The sequence below is a fragment of the Pelecanus crispus genome, chromosome 6 (assembly GCF_030463565.1).
Source record: "Pelecanus crispus isolate bPelCri1 chromosome 6, bPelCri1.pri, whole genome shotgun sequence".
Taxonomy (NCBI): domain Eukaryota; kingdom Metazoa; phylum Chordata; class Aves; order Pelecaniformes; family Pelecanidae; genus Pelecanus; species Pelecanus crispus.
In genome coordinates, this window is record NC_134648.1 from 46,516,035 (window position 1) to 46,540,758 (window position 24,724).

The 24,724-nt window shown below is 35.0% G+C and overlaps 1 protein-coding gene across 1 annotated transcript in view; it reads left to right on the forward strand.

The window, feature by feature from the left end:
* TTC6 (tetratricopeptide repeat domain 6) overlaps positions 1-24,724 on the forward strand; it is a 69,664-nt gene that overhangs the window by 24,615 nt on the left and 20,325 nt on the right. Inside the window, exons 5-18 of the mRNA XM_075713044.1 lie at positions 1,015-1,174; positions 2,754-2,867; positions 5,458-5,520; positions 7,171-7,598; positions 9,325-9,811; positions 12,733-12,862; positions 14,315-14,490; positions 14,915-15,051; positions 17,124-17,293; positions 17,778-17,898; positions 19,212-19,362; positions 20,765-20,847; positions 21,938-22,014; positions 22,901-23,061. Coding sequence (XP_075569159.1) covers positions 1,015-1,174; positions 2,754-2,867; positions 5,458-5,520; positions 7,171-7,598; positions 9,325-9,811; positions 12,733-12,862; positions 14,315-14,490; positions 14,915-15,051; positions 17,124-17,293; positions 17,778-17,898; positions 19,212-19,362; positions 20,765-20,847; positions 21,938-22,014; positions 22,901-23,061 — 2,458 coding nt within the window. The remainder of the gene's footprint in view (positions 1-1,014; positions 1,175-2,753; positions 2,868-5,457; positions 5,521-7,170; positions 7,599-9,324; positions 9,812-12,732; positions 12,863-14,314; positions 14,491-14,914; positions 15,052-17,123; positions 17,294-17,777; positions 17,899-19,211; positions 19,363-20,764; positions 20,848-21,937; positions 22,015-22,900; positions 23,062-24,724) is intronic.

A 24,724-nucleotide genomic window follows, 5' to 3' on the forward strand; every position in this document is an offset into this window, starting at 1 on the left:
AGAGGTGTTCCAGCCCTCGGATCATTTTTGTGGCCCTCCTCTGGACCTGCTCCAGCAGGTCCATGTCCTTCTTGTGCTGAGGGCTCCAGAGCTGGATGCAGTGCTCCAGGTGAGGTCTTACCAGAGCAGACCCCAAAACTGGACCCCTGAGGGTCACCACTTGTCACCAGTCTCCATTTGAACATTGAGCCATTGACCACTACCCTCTGGATGCGACCGTCCAACCAATTCCTTATCCACCGAACAGTCCACCCATCACATCCGTATCTCCCCAATTTAGAGAGAAGGTTGTTGTGGGGGACTGTGTTGAAGGCCTTACAGAAGTCCATATATATATATGTGCACATGCATGTATGAACATACTTATGAGTTACCGTGTTGTGTAAAAGTGTTCACTGTTTTTGGAAATTGAAACTGTAGCTAGATAAGAAATTCGGATCTATAATTGCTTCAAACTACAACTTTCTAAAGTGAAATATTCCTTTTGCCAGGTGTTTGCTATAGGTAGGTAGATTTATTTTAAAAAAGGGCAAACAAAAAATAATCAGAATCCAATTCCCAGGTAATCTCATAAGGTGCAGTTCAAAACCAGCCAGACATTCCTGCTGAAATCAGTTCTCTCTGGCATTTAAGTATATCTGACTGTAAGCGCAGCACTTGAGTGATGTATTTACCATGCATGAAGTTATGCATGTAATGCATTTCATACTAATTTAGAGCTTAGCGTTATACTTTTCTTGTGACTTCTGTAATATACACCATGGACCTGATCATAAAAGTCTGCTTAAAATTTATTTGGTGTGTGACTGCAGAAATTACAAGTTTGGCATGAGGTTTCTATTGTATATTAAGTAATTTCAGTCTTTAGGGGGAAAAAAGGTTTATTCTTCATTTATTTCTAATTTGATTTAAATTTTTTACCTGATTTTTTTTGTCTTTAACAACCTAGCTATTTCTGTGCTGTTAATACCTGACATAATCAGAGTAATTTATTCATCTTTTATGTTGCTGCAGAATTTGTTATGAAGGAGTTCCTATTTCAGAACAATTCCAGAATAATCGGACAGATGGGATTCACTTTCTTCCCCCTGTTACATCAAAAAGTCTAACTGAATGCCGAAAAGTAGCTGAATATTGTCTTAAAAAGCCACAACTGCAACTGTTAGGAGAGAAAGTAAGAAATAATTTTAATAAATGTGTGTTGTATGTGCACAATCCTACAAATGAAGACATAAAATCCAGGGGGAAAAGAAGTGGTGGTGTGGGGGTTTTTTTTATTTTTATTGTGTCATGCAACAAAAGAACAGAACACCTTGGAAATAAATTTCTGCTGATTTTTCAACATTTGACAATATGCAATATAAAAAATGTATATGGAGTTTTTCATCAATAGGGAGTGTTGTTCTGAAACTTCATGTCTCGGTTCTTAATTCCTTCTCTGAAGTAATAAAATATGCTAATGTGCTAATTAATAACAAACAAAACCACTAAAAGAGCAAAGTAGGTAGTTCATTCAGGCTGTGGAACCCTATATCAGGATTCTATTGTATTTGGTGGGGTTGTTTTTGACAAAATCATGTTTAGCAGAAAACAGCATTTTATCACCTAATAATTCAGATTCAGTACAGACATTTATAAACTGGGGTTATGTTAGTTGATAATGGAATTGTGTTGGTTTTGAAGGTTTGCATTTATCCAGAAGCTTTAAAAATGTTTTGGGCTCCAGCTCCACCAAAATTCTCTGCTCCAATTTCTTCATTACAAGAAATTTTATTTCCTATGTTTGAGGTAAATATTTTAAATGTATTTTTAGTGTTCCCATCTTTTGCAGAAATATACGTCTTTTTCTAACACTACATTTATTAACTGTAATAGTTATACTATCTTATCAATAGTTCTGTATATTGTAAGCACAGTATATAAGTCATTGTACAATTTGTAATAATATGTATTGAATAGTATTGTTTAGTTTTCTACTGTCATAAAGTTTCTGGTAGTAATTACTCTTAATTACCACTTGCTATTATATTATCTTGCTTAATGTCTTTACATTTATGCTGAAAGCTACTTTTGCATAGTTTTTCTTCTGCAACGCTATGCTGGCAGTGATTTCTATTAAAACTTAATAAAATATTTCATATATTTAACAAAGTCCATTTTAGAAAGTGCCAATGTTTCTGAGTTTTGAAATGTTTTGAATGTATAATCTCCATATGATTACATTATTGTGAGAGATGAGCTGTTCATGCCTATTGTATGCCCTTATTTGTAGCACTCTGCACCTTCATATGGCAAAGGTTACAGATAAACTAGCATTTCATGACCAGTTCACTCTCCTGTGCAAGAGATGAAGCACACTTACGCATGGATTAATTGATAGCAGGAATAAACCTGACATAGTTCCCCATCTCCTAGCCTTACTCTGACCAAATTGAGTGCTGTGTTCTTGTTACTATATGGACTACTGTGACCTGACATAAATTACCAAAGCTAAAGATAAAAACTTTAGAGAATCAGGTAGCAATAATCAGTTTCCTCAGGTCTCTGCCCCTTTTGCACCATGTAATTCCTGATCACATTAAAGAATGTGCTCCATCGGAAGCCTAGGATAAATGGCTTCTGTGGTGTTGGTCTCGGTCGTCATAAATCTTTAGCTCAAATATGTTATAGAGTTTATTTATTTATCTGTCACTATGTTTTCTATAGCTGACTAAAATAATAGTATTGTACATATTCAAATATTAATATTTCAGGGCAATGTTATTGAGGATGTTGTATTTGAAGACTTTTTCACTAATCATGAAGAAGAGTTAGAAGCTGAGCAAGATAATAATGATTTCTTTGATTATGGACTGGTGTGTATTACGGTACAATTTTTTAAAAATTTAAAATATGTAAAAATTAAGATTAGCAAAACAATTCATAGTTTGAAGATCTAGTCATAAGACAAAATATTTCTATATAGTTGACTTCTAGAAACAATTTTGTTAGATATTTGTTCATTTTTTGATAGAAAATGCTAAATCTGACTTTTTGAAACTTGAGACTGTGCTTGGAAAGAGTCATTGCATGTTTTAAAGATGCTTCTTATTTTGCATTATGGCATGAGGTGATGATTTAGGGGAAGACTTACGTTATAAATAACAGGTTTTGAGTAATATGACTGTTGTGGTTTAGCCCCAGCCAGCAACTAAGCACCATGCAGCCGCTCGCTCACTCCCCCTACCCTGATGGGATGGGGGAGAGAATCGGAGGAGTAAGAGTGAGAAACACTCCTGGGTTGAGATAAGAACAGTTTAATAATTGAAATAAAGTAAAATAGTAATGATAATAGTAACAGTATCATAATGATATACGAAGCAAGTGATGCACAATGCAATTGCTCACCACCCGCCGACCGATACCCAGACAGTTCCCAAGCAGCGATCGCTGCTCCCCGGCCAACCCCCCCCAATTTATATACCGAGCATGACGTCATGTGGTATGGAATAGCCCTTTGGTCAGTTTGGATCAACTATTCTGGCTGTGCCCCCTCCCAGTTTCTTGTGCGCCTGGCAGAGCATGGGAAGCTGAAAAAGTCCTTGACTAGCATAAGCAGTACTCAGCAACAACTAAAAACATCAGCGTGTTATCAACATTCTTCTCCTACTAAATCCAAACCACAGCACTATGCCAGCTACTAGGAAGAAAATTAACTCTATCCCAGCCGAAACCAGGACAGTATCCTGACTATCTCGAACATGGTTGATCTAGTTCATGGAGGCAATGTAGGAAATGAGAGCTGTGGGCTCCACAGAGAACCTGAACTGCCTAATGACAGTGTTCAGTTATATGTGTTTACATAGGGTTAGCTATTTCTAGTCAAAAGATCCAAGAGGTAGAAGTGGGTAAAAGCTTACCCAAATCTTCCTGTGGGAAGTAAGCTGAAAATATTTCTCTACCAGAGAATCTGAGGTACAACCGAGTGTTCCAGTAGCTAAAACACAGTGGAAACTTTGGAACTGGCTGGTGATGTTGCTGAGACCTCAGCTGGAACAGAGGAAAACTAATGCATGAGTGGGTGTGTTTGCAGCCAGAAATGGGCAAAGTATTATAATTAGCATATTAACTATTAATAATATTAGCATATTATTAATGCAGCTGAGCTCCCAGGTATAACTTAGTGTTTGGAGGCACTATTTATATTAAAATTTAGGGCTCCATCTGCAAGTCTGGACTAGAGCAGTTAAGATCTGTTGGATAATGTGTTTCCTATTTGAAGGACAAACATGCTGGGCAAGACACACTTGCTTTTGTCCTTGAAAGAAGCTTTTTTAATAGTGACTGTGGCTATCAGAGAATATGTCATTCAAGAGTATGTGACTTGAAGATGACATGGAAGTGGAACAAAAAGATAAACTCAATTATGATAAAGGATCACTTGCTGGTTTGAACGTTTCTTGCAGGAGCTGGCTAGAAATAATGAGGAAAATATTATTTAGTATGTCAAAAAGGGAGAATTCTGCAATCAGCTTTGCACATCTATATCCTCTGGCAGCAGCAACTTAAAATAGTTATTTTGTGTTTGGCTGAAAACTATTTGGGATTTTGTATCATGTTTGACTTCAGGCACAAAGATGTTACAGCTGTATATGGAACTATAAACTGATTTGGAATTGTCCAACAGAGATGAAAAATGCTGGTAGTCCTTTGCCTACAGGTTGACTGGGCCATTAGATATAATAATTGGAAGTAATAAAGTCTGCAGTTACTACAGTATTATATTTTATTCTATGTTTACTTATGGACCTATTGGGAATGTCTCTTACTGAAAAAGAATACTGTTACTATGGTACAAGTAGGTCAACAACAACAATTAATAACAGATGAAGCACATGCAGATTCTCAGGAAGAAGTAATATTCTCATTGGAAATTATTGTTGTGGTGATGTTATGTGGCTATTTTTTTGTCTGGGATTCCCAAGATAAGAATCTGTATGTGACTGATGTCATTTAATATGGAGTCAATATGACACTTTTGAGAAGTGTCCAGCTTAAAACAAGTTCATTGGAAAGACATCTCCATACACACAGTAAATTCATTAGGTGATCCACAGTATGGGATATTCACAGTCTGTTCTGAGATTGGAGCATCTACATACAGCACATATATAGAGTATGTCCAGTGACTGTGTTTGCTCTTTAGCATTAATCCATATGAGTACGTTGAATGTGTCTCAGATTTTTGGACATCTAGCAGTGGAATGGGTTTAAGACATCTAGAAATCCAGACAAATGCAGTCCTTCACTCTGGCACAGGTGGCTTTTTTTTTTTTTTTTGGTGAAAACACAGATTTCTTTGGACATTAACTCTATTTTTGGCAGTCTCTGCTTTTAAAAGCAGAATGTATCTGAAAGCTCTATTGATATTAGGCTCAGACTAATTCAGACTTACTTTGTTTTTTGTTTCATATATAGACAAAAAGTTTACTGCGAAGGTGCCAATCCTTGCCCGATTTTTCTGACAGTGGGAGCTCAGAGGTATTATTTTATATTTACTCGTATTTGTTCCTGAACTGTGATTTTGTGGAAGAAATTCTTCTACTAAACTGAACTTAATATTTTCCTATTAGATGCAAAAGCGAGTGTCTCAAAGGTCTTTTTCAAGTGGATTGGTTACATTAAGTAGGAGAACACAGCTCTGCAGTGTGAACTCCTGTTAACTTTACAGGCATTTTGATAGAGATAAGTGTGAGTAGCCTGTACTCTAGCTAACCTGAAATGAGTGGAACATTTCTGAGTAAAGATTTGCAGTATCAGATCCTTGGATTTCAGACACATCAGGGCATCAATGTTGTCAAGTTTCCGATCTATAAAGTGCTATGTGCTCTTATGGCTATTGACGTGATGTTAGCTGTTTCACAAAACACAGAAAGCAGCAACAAACCATGCGAATTTTACTGTTGTGCAAAGATGACCTTGATAGCATTATACAAGTAATATTTTATTAACAAATTTGATTTTGCGTAAGGATTTGAGGAGTATTTATTTATTTAAAACTCCTATATAGTCCATAAAGACCTGCTTAAAATGTTGTGACCATGTTATTTTAAAGACGGACGTGAAGCATGGCAGCAGTTTGTATGCAATGATAAATAAAATAATTTCCCTAAGGAAAAGTGGCACACTTGTGACATTGAGATTTTTTTTTTTTAATCTTTTCAAAACTTCACAGGGTATAATGCATTGACACAAATAAAGAGTGAAAGATATTTAATTACTTAAATGGTGTGCTTTAAATTATTATTAAAATAAACTAAAGGCTGATGCAGTGTCTTTCTAATAAATATATAAATTAAATGATTCTTAACAGATGTCTGTAACCAAGCATTGAAAAAGTGCTGTGCTGCTTTGAGTCTAATTTAAAAAATTTCAAAATTATTCAGTACTTCATTTATTTTTTTCATTTATTTTATTTATTACTAATAAGTGTTTCCCTCTGTAAATTTCAGGCAGTGGACATGAAATTGCATTCTAATGTCTTTGACAAAGATATGTTATGCCTAATGTTATAGTGCAAGTTAGTGAACTGGAATTAACAAAAAGACTGAGAAGCAATACATTTGTTATTGCAAATAGTACTTGCTTAATAATTAAAAACAATTAAACACCAGAGGATAACAATTATTCTTTTGGTTTGATTTTGTCAGGCAATTCAGGGATGGGGGCACAAAGTATGAGGATGCATAATTCCATTCAGATATTAACTGTGTTTCGATATAATACAATTGTACTTCGAAACATAATCCTTCTGTCTCTTCTTCTGAGTTCATGTCACCACCAGTGGCATACATTTTTGATTTAAAAATTTAACTTTCCTACCAGGGCTGGGGGTTTTTAATTCAATTTTCTTGTGATACTTTTTAGATTGGTTTTAGCCCTTTATGACCTTCAAATAACTTTGAATTAATGTCTCATCTTTTTGCTTTGACACATATCCTGAGGTATGTAGATCTTTTTTCCCATTAAATACTTTTCTTTTCAACAGTGTGGTCTCCATGTTGCTATTTTTTTTTTAATTTACAATTTTGTATAAAATAAAAACCAGTCCATTAAAACTAAGGAAATGTGATATATAAATCTTATTTCAAATGAACATCTGAATAAATTAAGTTTCCTTTTTTTAAACAGACAAGTTTGATTAAAAGATCAGTCTCAGCTCTGGAGATGACTGCTTTCAAAGATGAAACTATGTTAAATGTGTCAGCTAATTTCCAAACCAGCATGAAAGAATTGAATGTTATGAAGCAACGGATAGCTGAACCAGAGGTTCAGACAGAGATTGGGAAAAGCTCCCCTGCCAAGCATCTATTGAATCAAATCTGTGATGACCCTCAGTCAATGCAGACAGACATACCAGTAGAAAAACCGCCTACTTTGACCAGACAAGAGGATAGTGAGAATGACATTGTTCTTGTGGAGCGACCTCAAAAGGCTGGGATTAAATACACTGTTTTCCCAAGAAGAAAGAAAACAAAGAAATCGAAGAAAATAATAAACCCTAGAAAATTAGAAGCCGTGATTAAGAAATTAAGTCAACCCCCAAAGATTCTTAAAAGGTTTTCTTTAATTAATGTGTATTGCCTTTTTAAAGAATTTATTTTAATCTGTAGCCATATTATGTGATTACAGGTTTTGTCTTTTTTAGTATTAAGTATTGCTCTGAAATTAAGTAATAGTTTAGTTATTTAGGAATAATATGTATTTTTAACTCCAAGAAACAATACGTACTGCTCGGGTATCTTTAGGACATTTAGTATATACTGCGCTTTAAATGGAAATGGTATTGCTTAATGCAACAACAGAAAAAGTTTTATCTAAGTATAAATGCATGATTAAAATGGTCAGACTTCTTTCTTCTGAAAGACAAGGGGGAAATTCTAAATCCTTGGGAAACCAAAATGCTAGGCTGGACTAACCTCCTTTGTACCATGAACTTCATAGATTACATCAAACAAGTAGTTTGCTTTTTACCTTTTTTTTCATTTAGCGCTCTAAATATTTTTCTAGTGAATGTTTATTATTTACATACTTCATATATGGGGTGCCTCAGAAAATATTAAAGTATTATTAAAAAAAAAAAGAAATGAAATTAATCTTCTTGCTAGTGTTTTGATATTTCTTAAATACTAATGCTTGAAGTGTGACCTGCAAAAAAACCTGAAATGTTGTCTATTTTTGTGTACAGTCATATGTGTCCGCATTGTACTTACACTGATGCTCAGGCCTGGTCCTTCAGGCCAATTTCCCATTCAGCATCTCCTTTTTTCTGCTTTTAGGCACCTTTCAGTAGTTTTATTCTTAAGAAAATCAAAGATACTTAAATGGTGTGATATACTGGTATAGTGAGCTGTGACTAAGGGAGAAGGTGGCCTCTTTCCAAAGTCTTGTTTTAGACAGGGGTACTGTATATTCTTTGCTGTGTAAGGCTTTCATATCAGTTTTGCTAAACCAAGGGGATTTCATCTTTGTACTGTTTTGCATGTCATACATGCACGGGCCTGCTACATTTTTAATTTAATTTAATTTTCATTCTAGTTTTTCATTTTTATTTATTTTTAAATCTAATTTTATAAAATATGATAAATATTAGGTACATAGTATTACAAATACATACATGTATAAAATATTTTCTCTGTATTTTCTTCTGGTATTCCCTTCTATTCCCTTAGCAAGGCTACTATTGTTTGTGATAATGATTAAATGTTTCTGTTAGACTTCTGTTTCTTTCACTTTGACAACTCAAAGCAGATGTTGATATTGAACAGTTGTGAAGTTTCTCATCTTGGAAGTTATGAATTTTCCCAGATTATCATTTTGGAAATGTCCTTGTAAATTCAAGTGCTTGTTTTCACCTCTGGGTGGTGCTGCTTCTGTTTATATTCTCATGGCTACTTCCTAATATCATTGGGATCTATCACTGATATATTCACCCATCTAGGATTTATCATCATTTAGCCAGGCTGGTAATTGTCCACTCTGAAACATTGTACTTTCTTAGGTTTAGCATTGTCCTTGTAAACCCAGGTTAGAAGCTTTTGGAGGAAATAAGCATGCAACTGTGAATAAGTGCTGAATGTTGTGGGGACGTGAAGCATTCAGAACAATTCTGCTTACCTGCAGCTTCAATAATGGTTTTTGATAAATGGCTGATAAGTGAAAAAAATTATCATTAACAAGAAAGATAACAATAGGTTTTTGAATAGTTGTTGACTGGCAGATTGCAATTTGATATTGTTAATATAACTGAGAACCTTCACTTAATTTTAATATATTTTTCCTTAGGTCTGTGTCTCTGGGAAGGCTTCCTATTCATGACAAATTCAGTATCAAGGTGTCTCCAGCAGTCAAACAATATCAGAGCCCCAGCATCCCTTGTTTGTTAGATTTTGAAAAGTTTGCAGAAGTGAGGGGTGGAATTCCAAAAGAAACTTCTGTTCGCATGTGGGTCAGTGGAATATGGAACTGCTGGTTTGATGAAACTTTCCCTCCTAGTGGGACTGCTTCTGAGGAGAAGGATACTGAATTACTAAAAGGAACTGAGATGGTGGACTCTCAAGAAGCAAATCTACAAATAGAACTAGTTGACTCAATGCAGCCTGTTCTTCTTGAAGGTGCAACAGTTAGTATTGAAGACTTAGAAAAAGAAGTAAGACGACTGACTGAGCTAATAGAAAAGGAAGAGCATCCTTCAGCTTTTTACTACTGCAGGCGTGGAGCAATACAAAGAAAGTTAGGCAAGTTAAAGTCAGCTATGGATGACTTGGAAAAAGTAAGTTTAATGCCAAGTTTTACTTCTAGCAAGCACTTTTTTTTTTTTTAACTGAGTGTCTGAGTTCCTCAACAGGTGAAGAACTAGAAGCAGGAGAGCTGATAAACTGGTTGAACACTGGCACCTTTTACCTTTGTATGGCAGCACGATCCAAGTTTAGTCCCACAAGAATGAAGATGCAGGCTCTTAACAAACTGGTTTTTTACCCTAGTGTTCTGCAAGCACCATAATGTTTCTTTGGAGACCCTTTCTCAGGATACAACACTCCTAAATGGAGTTGGAGATAGGATAGACAGAAAGGACAGAAAGTCTTTTGCTTCAAGTTTTGCTGCTGGCAAAGCTGACAAATATATTTTTAATTCTGCAAAAGCACAGTAGGCAAATCAATTGAAAAGTCATGTATTTCCTGTTTATAATTAAACTATCATTTGACACTAAGATTTTATACAATAATACTAGTGTTTTTCTATGTATGTTTATTTTTCAACACTTTTCAGTTCCCTGTATAGTGCTACACACCTGCCATTACTTCTGCCCAAGACCCTGCACAGACAGAAAGAACCAACCAAAACAGAATAAAAAAAATGCTGAAAAAACAGAAATGAAAAGAATATTTTTAAAGTCCATAATTTAAACGTGGAAGCTGTAAAAGCTTTCAAAGGCATTCTTTAAGTAATGGTATAGTTCTGTATGTTTGTGGGTAGAGAAGTCATGTGTTGTACTTTTGGTATGGTATTTTCATTGTTATTTAACATCTATATTACACACAGCTAGTCATAACTGGGTTGGGACCCCAGAGTACTTCATCCTATACATAACATCGTACAGCAAAAGATGTCCTTCTTTCCTTAACCAATATCTCGGCTTTTAACACAGCATGGTGTTCGGAGAAGCAATCCTCAGCAGCTGCTTTGGGGCTCATGATCCTTGTACTGGAGTGCTTGATAATGCAAGATTGAACCAGATCTTTTGAGTTGATACTGCTCTTTGGGAGTAGAACACCACCAATCTGCCAGTGTCCCTGAAAAGAATCCTAACAGGCACCTTTAAATAACGTAAATAGCATTTCTTTTGCTAAGATGCAAAACACAGTCGGTTGGAATATTTGGGAATGTGCAGAGAAGTGAAAAAAGAAGCTTGGCTTCATGTTGGTTTCCACATTCCTTTCAGATAAACAGTCTCAAGCCACAATAAATTTTAAGGAGGCTCCCAGTGTGTCCTGCAGTGAGAGCCGCCCTTCAGATTTTACTCTCTATTCTCTATTTACTCTATTCTAGATTTTGCCTCTCCCAAAATGTGTGTTGTCTTAGGGTGAAATTTCTGTTTATAACACCATTTCTGTTAATGCTTCTCTTGGGGATAAATCTATATTTTTTTATTTTTAATGGGACATAGGTACCTATTTTATGCACCTGCAATTTGTACATATTCAGGGCAATAAAGCTGGTGAAGGGTCTGGAGCACAGGTCTTATGAGGAGCGTCTGAGGGAACTGGGGTTGTTTAGTCTGGAGAAGAGGAGGCTGAGGGGAGACCTTATCACTCTCTACAACTACCTGAAAGGAGGTTGTAGTGAGGTGGGTGTTGGTCTCTTCTCCCAAGTAGTTAGCAATAGGATGAGAGGAAATGTGCTCAAGCTGTGCCAAGGGAGATTTAGATTGGGTATTAGGAAAAATTTCTTCACGGAAAGGGTAGTCAAGCATTGGAACAGGCTGCCCAGAGAGGTGGTGGAGTCACCATCCCTGGAAATGTTAAAAAAATGGGTAGATGTGGTACTCTGGGACATGGTTTAGTAGGCATGGTGGTGTTAGGTTGATGATTGGACTGATGATCTTAGAGGTCTTTTCCAATCTTATTGATTCCTAGTTTTTACTTTCATTATAAATAATCCAGCCACCAAGCCAGGAAACATGAAATTGCTGCTCTACCCTTAATTGGTTTAGTGGTGGACTTGGTAATGTTAGGTTAATGGTTGGACTGGATGATCTTAAAGGTCTTTTCCAACCTAAACAATTCTATCATTCTATGATTCTGTTACCTTCCAAACTTCATAAATTATCTGAACAGAAAATCAACCATATTCATATAAACTCAATGATTATCTTGTGTCTTTTTTAGTCACCCCAGACTTTAGAAGCAGACTGTCAAGGATCTGAAAGGCTAAAAATTCCACACCCTGACAAAGTGGTTAATTGACCAATGGGACAATATCAGCTGTCAAAATTGCTTGCCATTGCTATTGCATATTTTAGTGAAAATGTTATTGACTTTTCTCTTTAAGATATATGAACACAATTTCTATGTAGTTTATGGATCCTAGAAATAGTTTATAGACCAAAATTTGAGAATTACTCTTGTAGCAGAACAGTCTCAGATTTCTATCAGTCTCTATATTTATTTCCATGTGGCTTTTAAAAATGTGTGTCATATGCATAAATAACATATGTAAAATACCTTATTTGATTGATAATATCTGTCAAGTGATTTTTGTTAGGGAATGTTAAGTACTTTCTATGGGAATCCTAACAGCATGGTTTGAAAAGCTGATTCCTTTTTCACAGGGACAGGTTAATTATTTCTTACTTCCAAATAGAAGAGTTCTGACTTTTAGAAATAGTTCAGATAACTATTTTAAAGAAAACATCAAATGTGGTAATATCCTAGATGATTAATATTTTGTGCCGAATATTCTGGTAGCTTGGACTCTGATTCTGCATATGTGCAAGTACATGATACTTTTAAATAAACAAGTGACATTAGTCAAATTTTTCAGATTTTTAGGTTAAATAAAAGTTTGTCAGTCTAGGAACTGTCTTAAAAAAATAATTTCAGTGCAAAAAATTTCTCATTTCCTGTGTACTATTGTTAGCACATTTGAGAAGTTCCTTCTGCAATGTAAGTTATTTACTTATTTTATTTATAGGCTATAAGCTTAGAACCACTACTGCTTAATGCTTACTGGCATAGACATTTGATTTACCTCTTTCAAGACAGAATTTCTGCTGCTTTGGATGACCTGAATTTTATAACTAAAAGGAGCAAGCCCAAAGCAGGTAAGTATATATTGAAGTGTAAGTTAACAGTTAATTTTTCATAGTGTTTTTCTCTAGTTGCCTTTGGCCGTAGTTCTGCAAATATTTTTGTATGTATTTAACCTTACGTCTGTTGTTTTATCCATATTATAAAAAGATTATAAGCAGACTTGAATCTTCAAAGGCTTGGGACAGAAGTTCAGTTTCTAAGGCAAAAATAAGTACTTAATTTTAGTGCATTTTTAAAAAATTAAAAAAAAAGAGAAAAAAGGAGGATTGATGGAAATTGTATCCATTAATTTGATGAGGAAAGCTGATAACAGTCCTGTAATGGAGTCGGTATGCTATTGTGCTTCAGTCAGCCCTGTTCTGCCATATCCTTTAAGCTGGGAAAGAGCAGCTTAAAAGGGAAAGTTACCATCTGGTTGACAGAGCAGACCCTGCAGGTCAGGGAAGGTGATTCCTCTCTGCCAGGTTGTGATGCTGCACTTCCAATACTTTGTCCAGTTTTGGAACCACTGGTATGAGAGAGACAAGCTGGAGAGAGCCCATTGGAAAGCCAGTAAGATGGTCAAGGGACTGGAGCCTAAGTTGTATAACGGAAGGCTGAGGGAGATGAGTTCCTTAGCCTGGAGAGGCTGAGAGAGAAATCTGTTCTCAGCTACATAATGGGTGGTAGCAGAGAAGACAGAGTCAAACTCTTCTGCGAGATGCACAGCAAAACAGGAAGGAAAGCTCACAGTTTGCAGCAAAGGAAATTTTAATTGGACATGGACTTGGAAGGCCACCCCCTGCCTTCTCCCTCTACCCTTATTTTTTTTTTTGTTGCTAAGCATGGTGTTATATGGTACGGAATATCACTTTGACCTACTTAAGTCAGCTGTCCCGGCTGTGTGTCCACCCAACTTCTTGCCCACCCCCAGCCTACTCACTGTGGAGAGGGCAGAGTTGGGGAAAAAAAAAAAAATAAAAAGCCTTCATACTGTGTAAGCATTTTTCAGCAAGAGCTAAGACATTGTTGTGTACTCATTGCTGTTTTAGCCACAAATCCAAAACACAGCACCATACAGGTGGTTATAAAGAAAGTTAACTCTATCCTGACCAGACCCAATACCGTGGGGTAAATATTGTGTGGGCCCATTTAAACTAAATGTCTTAATATTTGTGATCAACAGGTCTACACTAAATGGCTTGATGGGCCATTTCTAGAGAGCTCTACAGAGAGCAAAGAGTTTTAGTGCCTGTGAATCCAGCAAGAGCTATCAGTTCACAGCTGCATGGGCTCCATGATTGAGCACACAGCTATAGCTCTAAACTTCTGAGTTCTGTTGCTCAGGTTAAAGCAGGACTTCCCAACCTTTTGTATAATCCACTGTTCTGTTTTTACTGCTTATGTTAATTACCCTGTAAGGAGGTGACTTCTTGTTTTGGGCTGCTAAATAGTGCCTTTTGTATTTTGGATGGTTGTTTCAGATACATACCTGTCAATGGCTGAAATTTACAGGAAGCAAGGTGATAATACATTGGCAATCATCCATTATAGCTCTGCAATACAATGCAGCCCTACAGATGATGACATTTATTTTAGGAGAGCTGAGTTGTATTTTGAGGAAAATCAATTGTTATTGGCCATGGATGATTACAGCAAAGTAAGTTCACTTTTTTGTATTGTTGCAATAACGTAGTAACTTTGTGTAACTTTTAATAAAGTAAACTGTTTTTGGATATATCTGGTAAGTAGCTTGGAGAACAGACATCCTTTCAAATAAATGATGTTTTAAAAAAATCAGTGCTATGGAAATAAATAAGTAACTTCTGTTACTGTTGCCGGCTAATTCAATAAATTATTGAAGGTCTACAAATTACCAGCCACTAATAAGCTTGCATCGCTACTTCTTTATTTCACTTTACAGTTAGTGGAAAGGACAGTAGACATTAAAGGACAATGGAATAAAAAAGAAAATATGAGAATAAAAGAATATATTATTTTTATGCTTGGTTGAGACTTTTAATCATTAGAAATAATAAGAATGAGGAATAACATCATGTACTACTTTATTTTTTTCATTATAGTGTTTTCAGTATAACCCAAAAAGAACAGATGCTCTTATGAAACATGGAATACATTTCTTTGACTGTTCAGATTTGACTACCGCTATTCAGGATTTTGCAGCTGTGATCAAGGAAGACCCCAGCAATGCTCAGGCGAGGTAAAATGTATAGTTTGACAAAAGTATTTGAATTTTAAGTAGGTTATTAAAATAATATTAATATGTAAAAGACTGAATATGCATTAAATAATAATAATAAAGCAATTGCATTTCCAAAGAGGTGTCTAATAGGAATAGAATAAGACTTCTATTATTGGGGAATCTTTGTATTGCTTTAATGACTTTGGATTAGTCCCTAGACCTTAATTTAGCTAAGCACAGAACCATGCGCTCAGATCCCACTGGAGTAATGCAAATATAGAGTCAGTTGGACTTCAGCATGTGCATATGTGCTTTGCTCTAAAGAGCTGGATTTAAATACATGCTCAAAGTGAAGAATGTCCTTAACAATTACATAGTTCTATGCCTAATTCCCTTTGGTTGCCTTGACACTTCTAGTTTTAGCATTATGCTGAATTAATGTTTTCTATAAAAAAATTGAATTATGAATGAGAAGTATCTTTATTTTTGAATTATAACGATGATTTTGAGGTTTGACTTAGAAAGACTGAAAAAAAAAATTATGATTTCCCTACTAGAACATGTGACTTCTTTTTAATATCATTCCTGCAAAGATTTTACATTCTTTTCATACTCTATTCTGGATTCATGAAAATAGATGTAAAATAAAAATAAAAGCAGATATTCAATACCAGATTATAATACCTGAATTTAGGTGTCAGCTGTCTGTATCCATGGGATGTAGGTGTCTGAGCAGCCATTTTCACCAAAGAGACTAATCCATACAGTTAGTAGGCTCTAGGTAGACTGAATATAGACTCTTCTATAAAGCATGGAGAGTTGTTCAGCTAAACAGTCAGTAAGTGTATATTTTTGGATGAACTGAATTGCTTTCACTTCAAGTCAGACACCTAACATATGTTGTAGACATCTACAAATAGACACCGAGGTTAAGATGTTTTATTCTGGAACTGATTCCCATCCAAACTGAATAGAAATGGCTAGGGAAGGATTCCCCTGTGTGTATCTTCTACCTGTCAGTCATCATCTTCATCATAGGGAATCACAGAATTCTGCAAAACTTTCTTATGACATTAGGTTCCTGTGCTGCTAAAGTAATTTACAGATGCTCCTTAAAACTCTGACTTTGAAATAAAATCTTGAAGCAACATAAAGCTGCATTTGTCTTCCTGAAATCCACTAGCTCATTGAGGCTTACATGTTGATGTGTGGACTCTGTGAATAGTCCTAGTGAGTACAATTAGTATCAGTGCCTTGTGTTTGTGTAGAGTTAAGCATGTGATTTAAATTCTTGAGGAACAATCTTACTGTGTTAGATTGAAAAAGGAATAGTACGTATTTTGCATGATAACTGTGCAGAAGCGGGATGTGGCATAAGACCGGCTTAATAAGTGAAAGCTATCTTCAGTAATACAAAAATATATTTTATATATTACATTTTGCATTGATAAAGTAATTTTAGAGCTGTTGCTGTCTGTTCACACTTTTTCACCTGTGCTTGTGGTTTATCTTGTTTAAATATATTGCTAGCTTCCTAAATTTGAGGGAGGAATAGTGTAAAATAGTAGGATCTGATTTTGTAAACTTGTCTGTTTGAAAGAAATATTGAAGAATAGAATGGATGTTTTCAGAAAGCTTTAATAGTAATGAGGGCAGTTTTTTTTTCTTTTAAATCAGATTTAACAAAATCTGGTATTTCCCATACAGAAACTGCTGCACCAATAGACTATGGAGGTTGGAGAGAGTTGCATTCAACTCCGTGATGCCCAAAGCTGATACCGGGTTCTGTTATATTGAACTTGATTTATGCAAGTGCAGTGATCTGCCTATACACTATAGATTACTGGACTTCGTTCCTTCAGACTTGCTTTATTAAATTCAGAAATAAATTTTAATATTTATTCTATTTTTCAATGTTTCTTATCCTGAATAATTACTTCAAGGTTGCATGACAAAATGGAAGAACTCTTGATATTAAGCTGACTCAATCTGTTAATATTATAAATAATAGCTTCACACTATGACTTCATTCTGTAGGTATAATTTTCTAAGGGAAATTATATTTAAAGAGAAACTTTCTTCCTTATTAGGCTGTATCGAGGAAGAGCATATGCTAAGCAGCAGCAGTATAGAGATGCAATACAAGACTTAGCAGCAGCGGTTCATCTAGACCCGTCTTGTTGGTTAGCATTCTACTATAGAGGTTGCATACTACGACAGATTGATCCAAAAAGAGCTGTGCAGGATTTCAGTGTTTCTGGTATTGTCTGTTTCTTTTAATGGTGTGTATGTTTCTCCTTAAAAAGAGGAATGACCATTCACCACTAATTACTATACTGTAATATAACACAGATTTCTCATGTTGCAAATATTGAAATGTATGGCTGTTGTTCAGTGTTTGGTAATAACTTGCTTCTTTTCATTTCTGTTAAGTTTGCTATTAGACTTTGACTCTTGCTGCTTGTTTTTCTTCAGTTGTTTTGTCTCTGCTTCCTAAGCTTTTCTGCTTCCCTTTTAACAATTCGAGTGGGTGTAACTGCCAATTATAAATATGTCTTGAAGGTATTTTGTGCCACAATGAACAGTTTCTGTTATAAACTAACATGTTATGTTATAGTTTATCTGTGATATTTTATAAAACTAAGAAAAATGGAGTAAAAAGTAATGTGCAAATAAGTTGCATGGAATAACTGAAATATACGTGAATATCTGATCAGTTGATTTTTACTCTCCCTCTCCCACAGTACTCATCAATGACAGTCAGGAAAATTTCTGTTCTTTCCTTCATCGTGGGATTGTTTACTCAGAACAGTGTCAATGGTCACTTGCAATCTGTGACTTTGAAAGTGTCCTAGCTTTGGACAGGTGATTGGACTTGAGAATTTTAATATATGTTGTTTGTATTCTGATTACCTGGGGACATAAAAGTACTAATAAAGGAAGGTAGAATCAGAACTGTTATTCAGCAAATAGACTGGAATTAAACCACACAAAAAAAAAATGTCTTCTTTTAGTATCTTTTGCCTCATTTAGTATAGTCTAATAAAAATAATCATTAATGTATTTCAAAATTAAATTTTATTTTGCCTTACATGGCAACTTGGCAAATAAATTATTCAGGTTTGGCAGACAAAAGATGAAACTGAAATACTAATTAAAGTTCACTACTCATGCCATAATAATTTCATTAGTCTTTTGGGAGGGAATCTGCCCACAATGCAGATAGAGAATCAAACTTTTTTTTTTTTGCCCCAAAAAGAAAATGCCACAATGTTTTCTTTAGCAAAAGCCAGTAAAAGGTGTCCCTGAAATAAAATAATAAAAAGAAAATGCTGTTTGTGGTCCTTGATAGTTGGTGACTGAAGCTGATGTGGTTTCTCTGAACTGCGTTTCTTCCTACCACCTAAAAATACTCGAGAAACAGATTATATCTGTAGCAGCCCTGCCATGCAAATGGTCTTACAATATGCAACAAACCTCCTATACCAGTTAGCTGCATTAATTACCTTACTCTAAAGGTATTGAGTTCTTGTTCAGCCTCGGGCAACCTCAACAGTCCTGTCTTGAGCAAAGGCTTCCATTCCAAACTGTGGCAGGCCTAAAGATCCCCTCAGCTCTTCCTTCGTCTTGGCTCTGCTATAGGAAGTCTTGAACTTTGCCTAGAAACAGCCTGTAAGAGTGGTCTGCACAAGATATTCCAGATCTTAGAAACCCAGGTCTCCCTAGCAGCTAGCCAAGTGAAGTGACAGAAAATAAGGGAGCAGGCTAGATGGGAAATGTGTAAGGTTTGTCAGTCTTTTAAAACTAGAATGTGTTTTTAGTGTTGAAGAATTTGGTATTTCTCAGTGTATTCAGTATATACAAAATTACCAGCTAGCTCTATTTCTAGTCCAGCTTCTATGACCAAGACTTGTCATCATTTCTTCACAATTCACATTTGGAGTGCTGGTTTTGGTGATCAGCGAGCCTCTAGTGTGCAGCCAAACATCACAAGTTACTGAAATGGTGTTTTTTAATGAGCTATCTCCTCTGCAGGCAATTACAATTCTTTAACTCAGTGTGATCACAAAATAGATGTGTGGTAAATGTCATAAAAGTAGATGAAGCCTGTATAAGTTGTGGTGAATACAATGACATATTTCATGCAATAACAAAAGGAAAAAAAAATCTGTTTTTAGCTCTGTCATCTTTGCTTACCTAAATATTGGTTTGATACTGCTGTTGCATCTCGATCAATACTATGAAGCTATTCGACAGTTTACTAATGCCATTGAAATTGATCCTCTCAATGTTCGATCCTATGTATGCAGGGCGCAAGCATATCATAAGGTAATACATTCCTTTTGCTTTTGTTTGCCACTTAATATAGCTTTACATTTATGGTTATTGTGAGTATTTTAATACTTATGCCTTGGTGTCATATAGATATTAGAACCTGCTTATAGCTATACATTTCAAGTAGTCCTTGTCACCATAATAGAATTACATACATTGCAATTGTAAAATATTGTTGGTGTGTAATACAATGACACAAAATATTTCAAGTGTAATTTTATCTTTTCTACATGAGTGTACATCTAATCTGAGCTTTAATTAATTTTTTCAAATATATTTAAGAAAATATTTTTTAAAAATATGTATTTTTTAAATATAAACCCCCCACATTTTGAAATACAGTGTTTTCTGAACAGAATTTTCTTGAGAATACTAATTTTTCAGGAATCTCAAATTTTCTTCCCCATAAATGGGAGTAAAAACATTTTCATTTACTGTGAAACAGAATGTATTCTACTTCTACATAGCATTTGAGAATAGTTTCTGCTGGCAGTTGGTTTTTTGAAACCCTTGCAGAAGTACAAGAAATGGAGTCTTCAGTGTGATCTAATTTCTGTAGATTTCATTGGCAGAATGCAAACAACTGTTCTCACAGTGCTTAGTTTGTTTTCAAAATGTTTTGAGAAATTGCTTACACTGTTCATTTTCTTCCACAACTAAAGGAAATAGCTTTTAACTCAGAGTCCATCTAAGTGGATTGATGATATTCTTTTTTTTTTTTTTTTTGATACTGTCTTTGAGAATTTGTGCCTGATAGTTTACATGGGAGATCATCCACTAATGCTCAAGTTGCTTTTGTAGTTTGTTGTTGTTGCTGTGTTTTGGGGCGATTTTTGGGGGCTTTTTTTTTTAATTTCAATGTAAAGCAGTAAAATAAAGCTCAGTACATGCGTTCCATCAATTATGTTCTTTAATGAGAGTTTGAGTTAGCAGCTATCCCAGCTGGATGAATCAGTTCTTGGGATCTTCACTGTAATGATCTTCTTTCTTGTCAGTATCTGAAGCACACTGAATGGGACCACATGCTCAGACACTTGAAAAATAAATGCAAATTTATTACAGCAGTGAAGATTCATCAGGACATATGTGCATGTGGATCTCATGACCTAACCTCCTTCTCAGTAGTCCAGACTCTTCTTTGGATTTTGGAAAAGTAAAGAAACTGTCTGGAGTTTGGATCTGCCCTGTGGGAGAGTATGGAAATGTGTAGAGTAAATGTTTCAGACTTTGTTAAAAACATGCTGAGCTCCTTTACAGAGGACATATGTGCCTTGTGAGTTGTTACCATGCGGGCATTAGATTGTACAGAACCACATTTACAGAAATAATAATTGTGTCTCCAAATTGTGTTCATATTAGCAATTAAATTGCTGGTTTTTTCTTTTATAAATTACAGATTCATAATTTACCAAGTGCTGTGAAGGATATAAACCGGGCCATTCATCTTTATCCAAATAAATCACAACTTCGCATATTAAGGTAGGAAAGTGATTAGTCGAGAACTTCACAGCTATCTCACTTTTAAAAAAATTCAATTTTTAAAAAAATTTTTGGCAGTTTTGGAATGCTGTTGGTAGATACCCTTGTGTTCTTTGAAACCTGCTGTGAATGGGTTTAAAAAAATGTAGTAATTTCATAGCATTTTCAGACCTGAAGAACTTTATCTGCATAGTGTCACCCAACTATTGTAACTGCTGCCTTGGAGGGAGGAATCTTGTTTCATGTGCAGGATTCTGCTCTTTGAGGTACATATAGTTTCTGGGGAAAAAGAAGTAAATAGGTGCCATGACAAAAAAGCAAGTCTGAACTTTTAAAAAATTAATAATTTTAAATGTTTTCCCCAAGTGGATGGGTCCTTCACTGATTTGTATGCAGAATCCATATAATGCAAAGAATGTGAAGAATTGAATCCAGGCCAATTTAGATCTGGACTATTCTTCTTCCCCATCTGTTTCCCAAGCTGTTTCCTCCCCTGAAAAGCTATAAGAACTAAGGAGTAAGAACTAAGGAGGAAATGCTAGCATATTATTCTTCAGGTGTATTAGGAGAATTAGTTACTATGTTCCAGTCAATAATACTATATTTTCCCAATTTTAAGAATGGGTTTGCTCAGCTTGTCTCTCCGAGTGTGGTTTGGCTAGCATGACCTCTTATATTGATGCTGATATCTGAAGAGGCAAAAAATTGTCCTTGAAAACAGAGTGTATCTGTCAGCTATCAGTCTGTGGTGGATTTTAGAAACAGTATTATTAAAATTATTGTTGCAGTTCTTGACATTACAAGGATTACTATCTGTGGAATCCAAAAAAATGTATTTTTGTAACTCCTACAATCTGAAGAGAGGTAAGCATATAATTTCTTGGTATTGTGATGCGAGAGAAAAAATTAAAAATTCAACAGATATTTCTGTTAAAAAAAATGAAAAAATTTGGATGTTTTTATTAGAAGGCATTATTTTTCCTTTTTCTCTTTTTATACTAATGAAAACATATTTTGCTAGTATTTGCACTTTGAAAGAAATGCCTGGAAATAGTGTTACTAATTACATCCAACAAATATTTAATTACAGGGGACAGTATTTAATGGAGTTGAAGAAATATGAGCTGGCAGGTTTATGCATTCACCAGCTTGCAGAAATGGATGAAGGTAACGTGAATTTCCATGAATTTTCCTAGATAGTTGTGAACCATGGCAACAGTCTGTAACCAAGAAATTGTTCAAAAAAATTAAGTTCAAGCATGTAAATAGGTTAGTTACCATGGATCAGCTAAAATATAGGAACTTATTATCTAGAGTATTTTGTTTGCATGCCTGAAGCCTTTAAAGTTAATAATGGTGTACACTATTGCCTGTACTATCACCTGTGATTTCAGAATTTCCTTTACCTTTCCTTTTATCTTTTGAGTTCTTGTTGTTTTTTATTTCTACCTTTCAATATTGGTGATTTCTGCTTTAAAGAAGTATTGAGTAAAGATTCTGTTCTGCACTTCTGTGCAGTCTTTCCTAAGAAAATATCAAATAGCTTTAGAACTGAACCTTTTCAATGCGTTTGAACAGAAAAAGTATTTCAGTATAGTAGTACCTTGTTATGTGCTGGGTATAAAATGGCAGTGTTCAGTGCGTCCTGAATCTCTTGGTGAATCCATATGAATAGCCATACTGTATGAGACTAATTTCCAGTCTCTGGTAGTGACCAAGAGTAGATACACAGGGCACAAGAATATAAAAACAAAGCAGGTATATGGTGATACTTCTGCTGAGCAAAGCCTTCATAGATGTGGGGAGAGGAAGGTAAATATTTGCAGATGTTTAGCAATCAAACTACACTCATTGATAAATAACTGTTCAACTTCAGGCTTTTGTAGGAATTTAGTTTACATTCATATTTTTATTGGTGTTAAAACAAGCTTTGATACTCCAAATATTTTAATAGCATTTTAAAGTTTGCACATCATTTACAGGTATTTTATACTGGAAAACATATAAGTTGAAGTAAAAGAGATTATTGTTTTTCATGGTGGTTTCCTTCCAGAATCCTTTACGTCTCAGCCTGTTCAGCAAGCACTCATTCAGTCATTTTGTCAAAATCACAGTAAGGCCATAGAGTGCTTACGTGAAGCTACTGCAACTCAACCTGAGCCTTCAATGTTTGTTATTTTAGGAAAAATACAAATGAAAGCCAAGAAAACTAAGGTTAGAAAAATTTACATTATATATATGCCAAGCAAAACAATGTTTTTCTTTCAGTATTTTTTTAATATTTTGTGAAATGTGCTAGTATATAAATAAACCGTCAGAGTACCTCATTGTTTAAATTATAAGAAGACCTGAGTAAGAATTTTCAACAAGTGGCACTAATAGTTCAGCATAAATTAGGCAATATTAGTTTTAAAACATTTAAGATGATCAAGTAAAAGATACAATTATGTAGATTGAAGTCCATTACATGTCATAATATTGCTTCTTTTGAAATACAATAATACAGAAGCATGTCTAGCATTTTTTGTCTAATAAAATGCAGTACCAAAGTTTAATTCATGTATGTGAACTGAATATATAATATATAGTTACAGGTATTTTCTCAACTTTGTTAATATTCATATGTCATAGGTTTTAACAAATACCGTCACTCCTCTGAGTTGTGCAGTTAGCCAATATTTGAGGCCTGCAGAATTGTTGAAATTGGCAGTATGGATTAGCTGTTTGTTTTTGTACAGTCCTATTTGTTTATACAAAATGTACAGAGTCCTTTTTCCCTAAACACAATAGCAGAATGCAACAGGTAGACTCATAAGACCTTGAATCTACCTATCTATTTCTGTGTTTGAAATGCACAGTCTTTCTGTTTCCTTTTAGTCTTGTGTTTGCAGGTTCTCTTTAAGTGAAAAGGTGTGCACTTTGCAAAAATTATACTCCTGCTCCCTGGGCTTGTACCAGATAAAACCTCTTGATTCAGCTCATTCAGCTTTTTTTATTAAGCTTGGGTGTTTTATTTGTCTCAAACCATAATGGGACATTACTAGTTCTGCTGTCTTTGATAGAATGCTAAGTCAAAGATGGTGATCATTAGTACACTCCAAACCATTTCAGTTGTCATGGTTAAGAGGATGTGTATTAGAGTAATTCCCTAATTTCTCAGAGTGCTTCACCCAGGGGTGAGGACTTGCATTGCCACTTCTTCTGGAGAGGAATGACACAATACTCTCAATATTGGAAAATGATCAGACCTCAGGCTATAGTGCCCTGAGAATCAGCTGTGCTTTTAGAATTATATGTGAGTGAGTTCAGGTATCTACAGTTCTTTTTCCTCTTAAAATAAGAGTATTTTTGAATGTAGGGATAGGAAAAAATGATTTTTAAATAGCAGTAAATGCAGACCTGTTTAAAACTTCTACTACCTTGACAACTTAGGGAGGCAGGTGTAGTATTTGCAGACAGCCCTATGGGCACTGGTATTTCAACTGATTGTTCTAAACAAATACTTCTTCAGCTTGAAAGATTCACTTAAGAAAAAAATGCTATAATTCTTTTACTCTTATTGTTATTGAAACTTTCAGCTGTGGTCCCTTTATAATCCTCAAAGGCTGAGGAATGGCTTATGTTGAACTGTTCTTAATTTTTGGTTGTTATCTGTACACCCTCCTTTAAACCAAAGCATTATTAAATATGCATAAATTATTGCCTAGATCTATGAGACATGGTGAGATTCTGAGAGGCTAGTCACTTAAGTTCCTTCAATGCCTATACAGGATTATCCTTTCAATATATTTCTTAATAGTTATTAAATTCAATAAGTTGTCTATGGAATAAATAGTTTGTCATTATTTACATAAAGAAACCTGTAGCAAGTACTGCA